At 42.1% G+C, this 15,189-nt stretch overlaps 1 protein-coding gene across 1 annotated transcript in view; it reads left to right on the plus strand.

Moving 5' to 3' along the window:
- The first annotated feature begins 322 nt into the window (after nucleotides 1-322).
- The window catches only part of entpd1 (ectonucleoside triphosphate diphosphohydrolase 1), a 37,165-nt gene continuing 22,298 nt past the window's right edge, over nucleotides 323-15,189 (plus strand). The window contains exon 1 of the mRNA XM_079577208.1: nucleotides 323-503. Within this exon, the coding sequence (XP_079433334.1) occupies nucleotides 488-503 (16 nt within the window). The 5' untranslated portion in view covers nucleotides 323-487. The remainder of the gene's footprint in view (nucleotides 504-15,189) is intronic.

Genomic DNA, 15,189 nt, shown 5'->3' on the forward strand with positions numbered 1-15,189 from the left:
TTCAATTCAGGTAATTTCCCCAATACTTTTGAAAACCTGTAGCAGTAAATAGCATCATTGCCATCTGGACAAGCAGTATATGAGCAAATGTCCAACAGCCAATTATAACCTTGTTCCACAGTGTGGCTTTATTGCACTACTATTTGAGTGACAGGTGCATCTTCCTCTCTGACCACTGCTCCCCCTGCTGGCCATGTGTTGCTTCTTTCTACTGTATATTCTAAACTCCTATAGCCCCTTTAACCGGCAGGAGGGGAGTGGGCTGAGCGCAGCGCTGGGGGGAGGAGGCAGCTTCCCCTCATAAAGCCTGTGTATGTTAGAGAGAGGATAACCACATCGCCGGGCTGAGGCAGAGGAGAGCGCTGCCAGACTGAGAGAGAGAGAGAGAGAGAGAGAGAGAGAGAGAGAGAGAGAAGGGGTCAGGAACAGTGAATGAGTGAGAGGGGAAGAATAGGCAGAGCATTGTGTCGCCGGCCGAGGAGAACCCATGTCCGAACAAAGAGGTAGGTGTGCATTGCCATAAGACTGGCACACATTGGACTAGTTAGACAAGTAGAGAGGAAATGATTAGGAGCGCTGGGTGCGTTGTATGTGGCCGAAAGCAAATGCCAAGTGAGAGCAAGTATCGTGGGCTGAAACTGGCAGGTGGCAAGACTATTCAGGCTGAAAGTAATCTAGAAATGTGTAAAGTTTTCTGAAATAAGAGTATTTGATCTTGATTTGAGAAGATAAGTGAAATTGTTTTTGATTTAGGTGCATATATTTATTTTACTGGCAGATTATTTACATGGCAAGTTCAAAGTACATGTATTGAGGTTGAATATTCTTAATTTGGATGGACGGTAGAAGTAGCAGGTACAGGCAATAGTGGATGTAGTTAGTAGTAATAGTAGAAGTTGTGGGTGCCATGTATGTGTTAGAAAGCATATTATGCCAGGTGAGTAAACAGCCTTCAAGCTACTTTTACATAGCAGATAAAGCAGAGAGCTACTTATGCTGCAAAGAAACTCATGTAATTATGCGGCTCAGGCGGTGTTCACCTGCACCCAAGAGGATATTACAACACACTGAAAGAAAATAACTTGAGTTTCCTCTTCTTTTTTTAACCTTTACTTTATGTTTGGATGGCGTGTTCCTCAACGGTGCCACTTAAAGTCAAATAATACTGAAGTACGAGATGTGCAAATGTTGGATTAGTGTCAGAGAGCATATGTCAAGTGAGTGAAAGCGTGGTGGGGGGGAGTTGTGAAGAAGGCAGGCGGCAACATAGTGAGAGATGGTATTAAAGTGTTGCTTTGGATGTCATAGTTGTTGTTGCAGTAGTAGTTGGAGTAAGTAAATACTGTAGTGCTGGTGACTGCCATCAAACAGCAATGCTATGTGCCTTGTGGTGCTCTTCAGTGCACAGTTAAAAGTTAAAAAGCCTTTACTTTACATTCTTAAAAAAAGCCAATCCGCTTCGGCAAACTACCTGGCTCTGTTGAAATTAGTGATACAGACATTTTCTTTTTCACAATTCATAGGCTTAAATTGATGTTTATACAATATCAATATATGGGGAAAATGCCGTAATTTTCATTATATGTAGCTCATTTTGGATAATGCTCGCGATCCAAGGGTGATGCTGGGTCACGACGGCGTCCCAGTTGAGAATTTGTGTATAGTAGTTGCTGTATATGGAGCAAAAATGGATGGTTCTGTTAGTTCTCCAGGGAGGCAGTGTAAATTAAATATAGTGCTTTCACAGATTTGGCTATTTTATGGCTATAAGAGAGATAAGAGAAATGTAGAAGGTATCAGTCAGTAGCAGTAGTTATAATACTAATAATAAGTACTCGTAGAAGTAGTATATGAAGTAGTAGCAATATATTATTGAGCACATTGACATGCCGGGAGAGATACGTCTTTGCAAAACTGTGTGAATGAATATCGTGCCATGGTGGGATCGCCGTATAGTGAGGCGGGTGTGACTTTAGAGTACATGTCAGTACTGTAGGGGGAGGTTGGGTACAGGGGAGGTGTGTCAGGAGAACCCATTGGAAGCCTTGTGATTGTTTTAAAGGGTTGTTAATCTGCTGGTCGGTGAGCCTAAGTGGTTTGAGTTATCGCATTAAATGGACACCCTTGTTATGTCAACGCTATCTGAGCAAACCAATATTTCCAGAGGCCACTGAACGCGAGAGCTATTAGCTGATTGCAGTTTGTCAAGTGACCCCCGTGTTTGTCTCTGCTGGGGTAACATCATTTGTGGGCTACTTTTGGCTACTATTGTATTCAGATATCCCTTTCGCACGACCAGGCAAAACAGTCACCTCTGCTTTGTGAGAATTGGTTTTGTGATCAATGTATTTTCTTGTGTCTAAACATCTATTGCCACCGTATATCTGCGTTGTAATTTGTGAAAGAAAAACAGACTGCGTGCGGTGGCCTTGTGTATCTAGATATAGCGCATTTTTACTGATCACAAATGCGGAAGTAAGGGTGTTTATCTGGTGGTCCGCCTACGCTCACACCGACTGAAACAGGTATCTATTTAACTCACGAGAACAATCAGGATGTGCGGGAGCTAGAAATACTTTGAGCAGCAACAGCAAGAAATTTTACCCAACAGCCTCCCAACTTTCACGGGTTGAAAATGGGATAATTCAGGCTTTCAATGTCCTGTCGCTGGCTTTACAAAGTGAGGAAGTTGTCTTTTTATTACGGCTTTATTTAACAGGGGAAAGTGCCATTGTGTTTTCTTTATCAGCGGAAACAATCAAAGTGGAGGTCGAAGAAGTGGAAAAATATAGACATGTAGGGTTCGAGGTCCTCTCTCTATATCAAGGTCGATTTTGTCATTTGCACTTCACAGCTTGTGGTATTGAGGTCAGGCCGTTTCAGTCCATCCCTGGCCCCCCTGTGGTTCCGAGACAAACAGTGCATACTTCCCCTCTCTCTCCTTCTCATCATGTGACGCTGCTGGAGATTCCCCTTTAGAGAAACTGCAGACGGCTCTATTTACAAAAGTCAAATTAGGCAAGTTTTTACAAGGCGCCAGAATGGTTCACTGTGGTGTTGAATGGCCGAATGACAAAACAGTTACAATTGTTGAATCAGTCCTATAATTATTGTGGAGAATGGGCAATGCATGTATTTCCAGGAAAGTTGTAAATTGAGTAAACATTTTGCAACATTGGAATGTTTCTATTCTAGCTTTAAAGTTTGACATCGGGTCACTGTGAGTTGGTGACCTAGAAGGAAATGGCTCTTTGAGAAGACAATGGTGCACGATTTGAAGCGGATGGTGTCTGTTTAGTTTCACTGTAGACGAAGGATGTTTCATCACTGTTTGTGGTTTGTGATAACCCCAGAACCAGAGACATGAGACAGACCAAGATCCAAGACACAAACAAAACTGATTATCACCAGTTGTTGTCTTGCAAATAAATCAGGGTTGTTTAAAAACCTCAGCTCTTAAAGGCTGACTTGACATGAAAGTTGGCTATTAACAAGCTGTGTTTAGTGGAATGATAAGATGGAGGGGAGCCCTACATGACATTGAGCAGCCCAGACAATGCCTTCAGTTCTTAAGAAGGAGGCAGCCTTAGCATGTAGGATTACCCAAACATCTCTGATGTATGAATTACAATTACAGGCGACGCATTGAGTTGTCTTGTGTATGAAATGCGCGGTATAAATAAAGTTGCCTTGCCTTGCCTTGCAAGGACGAGAACAGACCATCCTGTGCAATTTAAGGAACACTTTTGGAATTTACAAGCTATTTCACTCAATTTCAACTGTTGATTTAGCATAAACAAATGGTTTCTGTGTTATAGTTCTGAGAGTACACTGATGGATTTCAACATTATCAAAGTTCTTCTTCAAAGGGTCTGGGGGCTGAGGCTCCTTCATCCTCATCTGCCTCCCCCCATAATGTCCTAAGACTTCCCTCCTCTGCCATTTTCCGGATTCTGACCAACGCTGGTTACCCGACTGCAGGCGTACGAGCTGGATATCGTTCCAACTGTCCTTCAGAACACAGATGTTCTTTTAAGTCAGAGTTGACAAAACCCTCGGTTGTTGGGCTTTGGTGGTTTCCGGGACGGAGGACGAGTGGAGGGCTGTTTGACGGTCTCCGGCTGGTGAAATTAAACTGTCGTCGCCAACTATAATTTGGCTCTCTTGTACGTATACTGTATAGTACTGCACTTTTCTTGGTGGTGTCTCACATTAAGATTTAAAAGCAGTAAGAATGTATACAATGTATTAATATAAAAATACATATTTAAGCACATTTCATCTTTCTGCCTTTACTGCACTAGTGCCCCCCTCTCTCATCCTCCTCTGACAATGCAAGTGAATGTGAATCTATAATCATTTCCAGACCTTTGTGAAAGCGTGTTGTCTCCGCGTTATGTTCATGGAGACACACATGTGTCATAAACACACACTGAGCATTTATTCAGAATGACAACAGAATAATCATTTCATTTGAACAGTGACGCAGAGACGTTTGACGAGCATTTAATGTAAAACTGGGCCCAAACGCAGACCATACTGACAGTGAAAGAATCACTTCAAACCGTCACGTTCTGCACTCGAGCTCCGCTGAAAAAACTAGATTTTGAGCCAAAATACAGTAACTTTTTTAAACAAAAATTACACTGACCAACTTTCTGCCAACATGCTGCTGCTAAGGGCTGCCTCTGTCATTTTTATCTTTTTTTATTATTTCTTTATTATTTTATTTTTTGTTTAACCCCTGGCAATAAATAATCAATAATAATCAATAAAAAAAATAAAATAAAAAAAAAGCAGGTGTACAGCACCTCCAGCCCCGCCATGTTGGCCGCAGATTATGGCAAATATCGATTTTGATTCAACCCTGTTTCCCCCGAAATTAAAATGAAAGTTAGTTTGGTTCCTGGCTACGGTCTGGCTACGGTCCAGCTCAGTAGCGCCTGCTACTGTGCCTTATGTCATTTACTACTGGAGGCAGTTTGTACCTGATATCAAATGGACTACTGTATGGACTTTACCTTCTAAATACCTGGTTACAAACACATTTCGGGATGTGTGTTTTAAACTGCTCCACAGGTGTTACCCAGCAAAGCAATCTCTACACAAGGACATTGACTGTAGCTGCTCCTTTTGTCATCAGGACAATGAAACTGTCATCCACCTATTTTGGAAATGCCCCTTCACTGTAGCTTTTTAGAAAGACTTTATTCGTTATATACACACTTATATCCTTAATAACTTTTCACTTACATACTCTGGTGTGCTTTTTGGTTTTTACAATCCCTGTGGCTCTAAAGAAAAATAATTTTATGTGATAAATCTTTTTATTATTTTTGCAAAATTTCATATTCATAAATGTAAATTTTCCGGTAAAAATCCCCTTTTTAAACTCTACTTGCTCGAAATGATGCAATATAAAGAATCAATACGTTCCTCTTCAAACCCCAAAGCTATTAAGACAGGGCTGCCTGTCATTTTTGTCTTTTTTTAATTATTTCTTTATTATTTTATTTTTTGTTTAACCGTTGGCATAAATGTTTATAACATTAATATAACTGTTCAATAAAAAAAAGCAACAACAAAAAAAAGCAGGTGTACAGCACCTCCAGCCCCGCCATGTTGGCCGCAGATTATGGCAAACATCGATTTTGATTCAACCCTGTTTCCCCCGAAATGAAAATGAAAGTTTGGTTCCTGGCTACGGTCTAGCTCAGTAGCACCCCTCTTCCTCGTCTCTCTCCTTTCTGGGAGACTGGCCTGGACTTCGCCTGCTGCCTGCTGGGTTACACGAGAAAATATTACCACGATGAAGCTTTCAGAGCAAATTATAAACCCCACTCTAAGACAACTTTGTTCAAATAGCCCACCCCTTTTGAAGCTAGCTTTAGCACCGCATGGCTTACTTTACAAAAAAAAAAAATGGCTTAGGTGATATTGAACATATATTTTATATGGCTAAAACACAAGTTAAAGATTGTGTTTTGTAGCCTCTCTCCGTCAGCGTCGTTTGGAAACAATCAGCTTTGGAGGGCATAGCCGGGCCCGCAGTGGTCATGGTGGACCTCTGTGTTGGGATGAGATGCCACTAGAGGTTCGATTTCGATGGGGGGAAGGCGACTGAAACCTTTTCCCTCCATGCCATCCCAGTCCAGCGCAGCCCGTCCCTGGGTGGGGGCTTTCACGGTGAAAGGATTGCTCCAGGACCGAGTGGCCTCCTCCAGGCACTCTGGGAAGGCTGGTAGGAGCTGCTTTGTGGAGGTTTTGGCCTTCGGTAGTCGTCGACCCTCATAACGGGGCCTCGCGGCCTCGAGAGGGGCCTCCGGCCACGTGATGCCTAGCTTTGCAGCTGCTCTACGGCAAACCTCATGCAAGTCCTGTGTGGCAGACGGGGCTGGTGATCCGCTACTGCCGGTGGCTGCAGTGCTTCCCGGCCTTGCGGCCTGTGTTAGGGTGAATTGCTCCATATAGTAATCGTTGTCCTCGTCAGAGAGTTGACTTATGGGCTCATCACCGGAGTCCGAGACACGCAGCACGTCTTTTTCCATGGTGAGGAAGAAGTGTAGTGCCGTAATCTCTCGCTAATTTGAAGCAAGCAACTAGTATTGTGACAAGCGGCTAAAATAGCACCTGTTTGGGGACAGCGTTCGGCGTCAGAGTGATTAGCTCTTCCTATGAACAATATGCTATCCCGTTAACCACTCACCGTCTGAGAGAAAGCCTCTGGGAGCGAGAAGAGGTTTTAGACTAATGTTATGACGTGCTATGACGCTCTTATAGTACACAGTTCCATATGGCGCCATCTTGTGTGTCAGGGGTCTAATTGTTTGTGTTGCGGATCATTGATAATATGGTGAAGAAATAGTGCTCACACCTGTGATGTGTGGGGCTGATCCCGACACGACGAAGAGAAAACGTCTCAATATCCCAAAAGTAATTCATCACTAAGGAACAGCAGCCACTTCTCAGTCTGTCACCATGGGGCACCTGGGGTTGAGAAAAGAATAGTATAATCAGAGTAGTTTATGTGGGATTATGCGGCGACGTAAGGCTTTTTTTTTTATCTTTCGCTTGGGTTTCTACTGTTAAGCTCACCAAAGTCAACCATTCTCTAGATGAGCTGCAGTGAAAGGCAATCATGACCTCAACAATTCTCCAAAATATTGACGCCTCTGAGATTGTGTTTGTAGATTGTTATATCATAAAATTCATACTTTCCAGAGACCCAAACAATGTCAGGGCATGACCTTTTAATATTTTTGGCCTTGTTTTATTTAATGTTGTGGGTAATGCTTTGCAGAAGTGGATAATCGTTTTGCAACCCACAGTTCTCCGAGGTGTCCTGAAACTGTGGTCCTCAACTGGTTTGGCATAGCAACCTGTCATCACTCTGAAATGACAAGACGCAACCCAATTACGCATGCATGTTCCAACTCACAAAAGAAAAGGCCCATAGAACTAGGATCATGATGACAGCAAGATCTGCACCAGTCATTTTGGACACTAGGGCTAATTCCTGTTGTTGGTGTTGTGATTGTTTGTGTTTGTTAACTTTGTTTGTTTTCAGTCTTTAAAGCAGGGGTCCTCAGACTTTCTTTCTCTGGGGGCCACATTGTTGTTCCTGACTGTGATGGGGGGCCGGACCGGGTTGGCTATTACATATAATTGCATGACTCAGACCAAAATGCCTCAGTGTGAAGTAGAGACGACTCACCTGCACAGTCGTTCCCACGACTAAATCCACAAGATCAACACTTGATTCAGGCTCATGTTTGTTTCAGTGTAGTGATTTGCAAAAATAGTAATCAAGTCTTCACACTTTGTTTTAGTTTCCATTCATTTTTATTTTCAAATAAAACATCATTATGTAATGTGACCAAAGTAATAACTTCTTACACTTGCATTGTGCTTTACAAGCCTGTGTCACAAGTTTCTCAAAGTACTTTAGTCATTATTCATTCTCTCCACACTCTGTGGTGTAAGCTTCATTTACCACGTGGCTATAATGTGTTTATATTCTGATCTCTTATGTAAGTGCCCTCTGCTGGACACCTGTGGAATTATTTCTTATTTATTCAAATTGCCCCCCCCGTAGTTTGAGGACCCCTGCTTTAAAGTATCTCGTGATTCCGTGAGCCATATTTGGGTGCAGACCCTGATAACCCTTGTCCTAAGAAGCCCTCCTCTGTCTCTAATCCTCTTGATATAATCTAATATGATCTAGTTTCTTGGCGATTTCTTTGAACTTGAACAAAGCGTACCTCACCCACTCAAGTCACAATGTACTGTACTTGCATTTATTCAAGTGTTCATGCCTTTGATATTACGACTTTGGCCTTAAAAGTCATTGCGCATACGCTTGTGTTTTGAAATTAGGTCATTGTTGCACCTGGATTGGCAAACCTGAATCTGCCACCTACACTTTGTCTATGACCCAGCGATTACCGCATTTACCACAACACACTTATCAGCAGCCTTCAAACACCGTTGTTGTCTGGTCGAGCAGTCATCACAAAAACACTGAGCTAATCCCCATAGTTTGACTCATAGCAGGTCTGATTTGAAACCTGCTGGCACCCTTGTGTTAGCTCTCTATTGCATATGGCTTTACGAGGAGGTTTATGAGCCTGTGCATATATTTGGGAACAGGGTTGCAAACATGTTATGTCGAAGATATCAAAGGCAGAGACGACTTGTTTAATACAATCTATTTGAACAAGGATGTTGCAATAAACCCTGAGGCTAAAGGGCAATGAAACTATTGATACAGGCACAACGATGTGGCTGCATGAAGGCAAAGTGAGGATTCCTGCCCAGCAGGAGCAACAAAGTCTCCGCTTTTGATTTGTGAGTTCTGTGAGGCCTCTCTGTGAGGAGTTTCAATGACTTGTCTCGAAGTCTGGATTATTTTGTGTGCATGCTCTGGTTTCCTACACCTAAAGAAAACACCATGGAAGTACCGAGCTCAAAAATCAGTGTCCCTGGGATCTGCTCATGTTGATTAACCACTTCTGACTGGTTGCTCTAGTAGCATTGAAGAGTGGGTCAAATTTTGAGGGCAGATTTTCCCATGTGGACACTTAACCATCACCTTTGCCCTCTATACTCCAGTAAAACTCATTTCCTAGCTTTGAACCTCGGTCTCCAGTTTCCGAGACTACATATACTGAAAATAACTTGTAGATCAACTCCCAAGTTAGGAATTTGTTTTTATTTGTCTGAATGTTTCCTCATCTAAACAACACTCAAGTTGTGAAATAAACCGAGAATGCAACCTCAGCGGCTTCGTCTTTTTTTAAAACGCTCTGTCTCTTTTACTTAGTGCCTCTAAATCTGGGTCACCAAACAATATTTACTACTTTGTTACGATGTCATGATTTGGACTTCTTGTAGAAATGACAGTACAATGAGCTCAACTCTGGCAGCCCTCCTGGCAAACAAAAGCATGGACTATTCTTGTACTAAACAAGAACATTTTGGCAATTATGGGACATTGGTGGGACGATAGTTTGTCTAAGAGACGTGCATTCATATAAATGCAAGGTGTGCAGATAAAATGCCTTCAGTTATCATATGCACAGCAAAACTGAACCGTTTTCAGCCTGGATTTCAACGTTGTCGAAGTTGAGGCATTTAAAGGGATGTTTGAGGATTGTTGACATAGGGCCTCATTTCCTATTATCCAGAGTGTTGTTGATTTCTGGAGATGTTTTATTTATTTTTTATTCATGCAGTCCTTATATTTGAAGAGTTTAGTGGTGCTAGGCTAGCACATGTCTATGGTAACTAGTAGCCTGCATTAAAAACAGTCTGACCCAAGCACAGTCCACCTGAGGCAAATCACTTATAACACCAGACTACTGATATAAATGTCTGTGTTGATAGAATAATTATAACCGTTTTGATTTTAAAATAACTTATATTTGAGCAGCATCAGCTTCCTGGTTGTAAACTACGCAGCGGCGGAGTGATCTGCTAGAAAATAGTTCTTCAAAATGCATTAATTCATGTGGTGCAAGGTTAGTTACATTTTTAAAAATATTCTATCGACACAGACATTTATATGGGTAGTCTGCTGTTGTAAGTGATTTGCCTCAGGTGCACTGTGCTTGAGTAGGCTACTAGTTACCATAGACATGTGCTAGCCTAGCACTAGCCTAGCGCCACTAAACTCTTCAAATATAAGGACTGCATGAATAAAAAAATAAATAAATAAATCTGCAGAAATCAACACTCTGGATAACTAGTTTTTAATGCAGGCGTCTAGTTACCATAGACATGCGCTAGCCTAGCCTAGCATTAGCATAGCGCCGCTAAACTCTTCAAATAGAAGGACTGCTTGAATTTAATAATAAAATAAAATAAGAAATCAACAACACTCTTGATAACTAGGAAATGACCCTATGTCAAAAATCCTGAAATATCGCTTTAACTTTTGGAAGATTGTTCCAGATTTTAGCAGCATAAAACTCACCATGTTTAGCCCTCTCTCAGCGCCAGTAGACGACCACTCTCTGAGGTTCACAGAGTACAAGATGGGTGATCTGGTGTTAACATGTCAGATGTTTTTAGCTGCTAAAGGCCAAGGAGAGACTTGTACAGAAGCAATTAGAGCTGCTGTGTGTCTTTGGACCATTGAAGAAAGCCAGAGAGACATACCACAGTAACACAGGGAGAACATGCACACTCCACTCGTAAATTCTGCAACATTGCGTAGGTAAAAATGATTGAAAACAGGCGTGGGTCCATGTGATCCCAGATATAGGCTGCATAAGAGGGGTGGTTTGGGGTCAGTGATGGGCAGATGCCTCAGATGGTTTAGTTTTGCAAGTCCCGGCAGTGAAATGTTTGCCACATGTTGTTCCTGGAAAACCCTTGTGATCTCACTGTTTTATTTGCCAAGCAGGTAAACCCTTGCATTTTGCCTGGGCCTGTGTTTGGGCTGAGCGTGCGCCAAACACAGCATCATCGGCAGCATGAGATCAAAACACGTGTCGCAACAAGAGCCGATCTTTAAAACTGTGTCTGTCTCCACGGAAACCAATCACAGGAGGAAATAGTGTCAGCCGTTCCTAATATGACACCTTTTTGTGAACCAGACCAGAAATTTGGACACAAAGGAAAGCATTGTGTTAGATGGAGGGAAAAGCAATGCAATAGAATCTGTACATTTGTGTTTAGACTGCTTTGTGTTGTGGTGCCATTGATTCGACGCGGAGAGAGAAATATTTTGTGAAAAGCACAGAATCTTTTGCAATTGATTTTGTTGCTCTGCCTGTAGATGACAGTGATTTTTTGAAGCATGAGGTTAAGTAATGTAATGTAATAATCTGCCTAGAAACCTAGAGCAGGGGGCCCTGCACAAAAGTGTTTTTCTTTTCTTTTCTTTTTTTATGGAACATAAAACTGCAAGGGATCCCCACAATGAATTACTATTTGTAATCATTTTATACTGTAAAACAATTACAGTTTGGCACATTCACATTTCAAAAGTATATAGTTGCTGTTGTTTTTTGGCAATGTACAATATAAAAACGTATATGTGTTGTAAAATCTTCTTCAATGCATTGCAGCCCCTAAGTGTTAAAGAAAAGAAGAGAGGCTGAAAGGTGTACCATTCTGCTGCTGCAGAATACTGCCAATAGATTGCTGGCTATATTATATGACTTGATATAGTCATATAGCCCACAGCCATCCATGTTCTTCTACATATCCATTGCCCGGCCGTGGGGGGCAGCCCAAATCACACTGCACCTGTCCCTCATGGCTCCTCCTGCAGGAGGTGGCCTGACGGCATCACAACCTGTGGGCGACACAGCCGGGTCTGTTTGTCTCTAAGAGAGAACCGGTCTTTGTCTGACCCGTCATCTAGGACGTGTTTGCTATGAGAGACTCTGCCAGGGGCACAAAGCCCCCGATACATAGCTCCAAGAATCCTTCAGGTGCTCAAAACCATCCACCCTGTTATGGTTTAATTATAAATTTAAAAAAAATAAGAGCAGTGCTCCATGTGTTAAATTTGCCCGTAAGTGTAAAAAAAAAAAAATTGCTGTCCCTGGTACCATTGTAGAAAAGTAAGACGCTTCCATGTGCCCGAGGACGCAGTGTGAGGAGGTGTTTTGCCCAAGGACCCAACAACATCCCTGAAATGGGTAATTCTTTTAGACAAGGCTGAAACCTGTATCAACATTTCGAGTTCAGCCAAGTCATTACAATCATGCCGCCTGCAATCACCTCATGTCTTATGAAATTGCTTGTCATTTGTTCCACGCTGAGCCTCACTGAATTAGTCACTTGATACAGAAGTGTCTTATGGCTCGATCCCAGATGTTCTTTGCCAAAGCAAATCACACCAGCCTGCTATAGTGACAAAAAAGAAAAACACCGTCCAAGAGTCATGCATATACACATCCCATATGGTTACACTTGACTTGATAAATGCCTTCAAGGATCCCATCTCCATAAAAAAGTAATTCAAGCTGACGTGGGCACATTGCCAGTTCTGTAATAATGCCTCAAGAGTAACTATGGGAATCCCAAACCAACTTCCCTGGTTCAAAGCTGCCCTTTTTTTTTAATTATTACATTTACATGTTCAGCTGTGAAGAAGATGTGGAAAATAGAAAGGCAGTTGGGACAGGCTTCAGCTTGTCAGAGCCCTTAATTAGATAATAGTAGAAGAAGAATGGACTAAATATATTTTAATGACATTTAATAGCTTCAAAACAGCATTGCATAACTCCATTACTGCTGTGTCAACAAACACATCCTCAACAGAAGCAGCACGAGGCAAAGTTAGTTTAAGTTTAAGTTGGGAAAATGTTTGAGCTGACCTTACGCTGAACAAACCAACAGCATTTCAAAAAGCAAAACAAGGATTGAAATGACGCCTATATGCATTGTTTAGAGAAGAGCAACTCACCTTAACCTGACATGGCGCACCATAGAGGTTAGCAAAGACATTAGCATCACTAAATGCTAATGTCTGGCATATGCTAATAAACACACCGAACTGCTAACTTCTTCCAGGTTGCTCTCGGGCTAAAGGCATCACACAACAGCTAGCCCTCATAAACACCCCGGGATGTTTACTCCAGGCGGGTGAATCAATTTTCCTTAGAGGAACATATGGTGTAAACATGTGCTGTCCACACCACAGCCGATCATTTTGCAATATATACAAGAGCGGGTTTCTCTGCAGGGGTCCCAGGCAGTCCTCATCACTCAAGTGCAAAGGAACCCGGCGGGGTGCAACGTAATGGGAAAGTTTTACAGAATGTGTGCGTCTTTAATGGCTTATAAATCCGCCAGTGTAGGAAAAGATGTATTTAAATCATGTAGCAAATAGTTTGTTCAGGTCCTTCAATAGGATCCCACCAGATGGATAAAATACCTGGATAAAGTGCAGGCATATCTCTATAAAGATATCATAAATGTCAGTGAGATCTTTTAATTGTTTTCAATGGTTTATAACAAATGACAAAGGTTCTCCTGGGAGTTGTAAACTATGTGGGTGGTCATTCCAGCAGACTCATTCCAGTTGTGGAAAAGTGCACAAACACGCTACAGGCCAGTTTTGCAGACATGCCGGATGTGGACCCATTATTTTCTTTATTTTTCAATTAAAGGAACAGGCCACCGTTTTTCCATACTCAGATATGTCCTTATACCTGAGCTTAGACGAGTTGATACGTACCTGTCTGGTCTTTGTGCGTGCCCGTGGAAGAGCTCGGTCACTTCTTACTTCACCCCAGTTTGGAGCTATAGGAATAAACTGGGAGGGGTCAAATGCTAGCAACATCTTTGGTCTTTTTGCGTGGCTGAGGGCACACAGTTCTTCCATGCTGTGATATGTCCTTACCTGAGATTAGACGAGTTGATACGTACTTGTCTGGTCTTTGTGCGTGCCCGTGGAAGAGCGTGGTCGCTTCCAACTTAACCCCCGTTTGGAGCTATAGGGATACATTGAGAGAGGCCAAACGCTAACAACATCTTTAGTCATTTTGCGTGACTGAGGGCACGCACAAAGACCAGACAGGTACACATCAACTTGTCTAAGCTCAGGTAAGAACATATCTCAGTATGGAAAAATGGTGGCCTGTTCCTTTAAAATTCTAGAAAAATTCTAGATTTAGTTTTTTATAGGTTTAATTGCATTGTGGAGCTTTATAAGTGGCACAATTGAAAAATACTAGCATTTTCTTTATGTAGTGTTCAAAAAGTTGTCCTGTGTCATGTGTTGTGTTAAAATACTGTTCCCCGGGTTCCACTTTTCTTCTGGTTTGCAAACTCAGAACAGGACGCCTCAAGGTTGGGAGGGGTCACACTGCCACTTACCACTAAACGGAGAAGAAACATTATTTATATCGCACCTGACACAATTAAAAAAACACAAAGCGCTTTACAAAACGCAGAAGCAACACAATTTTACACATATCATCGAACAAAGTCAGCTAGAGGCTCGTCTAAACTTGCTGGTCATTATGTTATTATAAGACTTACAAGTAAGCAATTATGTTATTGTTTGTTGGAGAGGTCCACGCAGCACAGGCTGGCTGCCACACCTCTGTCACTCTGCCCCAGAATATATTGAAAAGTGCAGAAGGGGAAACAGTTGCACAAGGACAAAAGAAGAGTGTAAAGTGTGTTTGTCTGCAATTCATTGGATCACGTGGCCCGACCATACCATTAAGTAGACACCTCAGGCGGGTGACACACTGGACAATAGTTAGTCACAGCGCTGACAATTTTGCAGACATAAAACTTGAAAGAAAATTACCCATGACTAATTTCCTGCTTAAGTGTCGTGCTGCGGTTTTTGAAGGCAGCGCTTTAGTCATGCTGCATAAGTAGGCCTGCATTGTCACATCACTTCTGTTATTTTGGTCTTTTTTTTCGTCACTGCGTACTAAATCTACTACTTGTGCCAGCCGTTGCCTAACTCTAGCCATCCCGGATATGGATATTGTTTTATGAGGAGGAAATCTTTGGTTTCGATGGAAATCACCACAGCCCAAAGTAAAACAATGACAGGATACTTTGTGACTTGGCACTGACTTTGTGGGAATGACCGGTGATAAGATGATGTGATATTTGACCTATAACACACACATGCTGAAAAAAAAAAAGTGGTTCATGATTGGAAGTTTAGAGGTTTAATTACCGGATCCTGCAGGCGCTCACTGTCAT

This window comes from Gobius niger (genome assembly GCF_951799975.1).
Source record: "Gobius niger genome assembly, chromosome: 19".
NCBI lineage: Eukaryota > Metazoa > Chordata > Actinopteri > Gobiiformes > Gobiidae > Gobius > Gobius niger.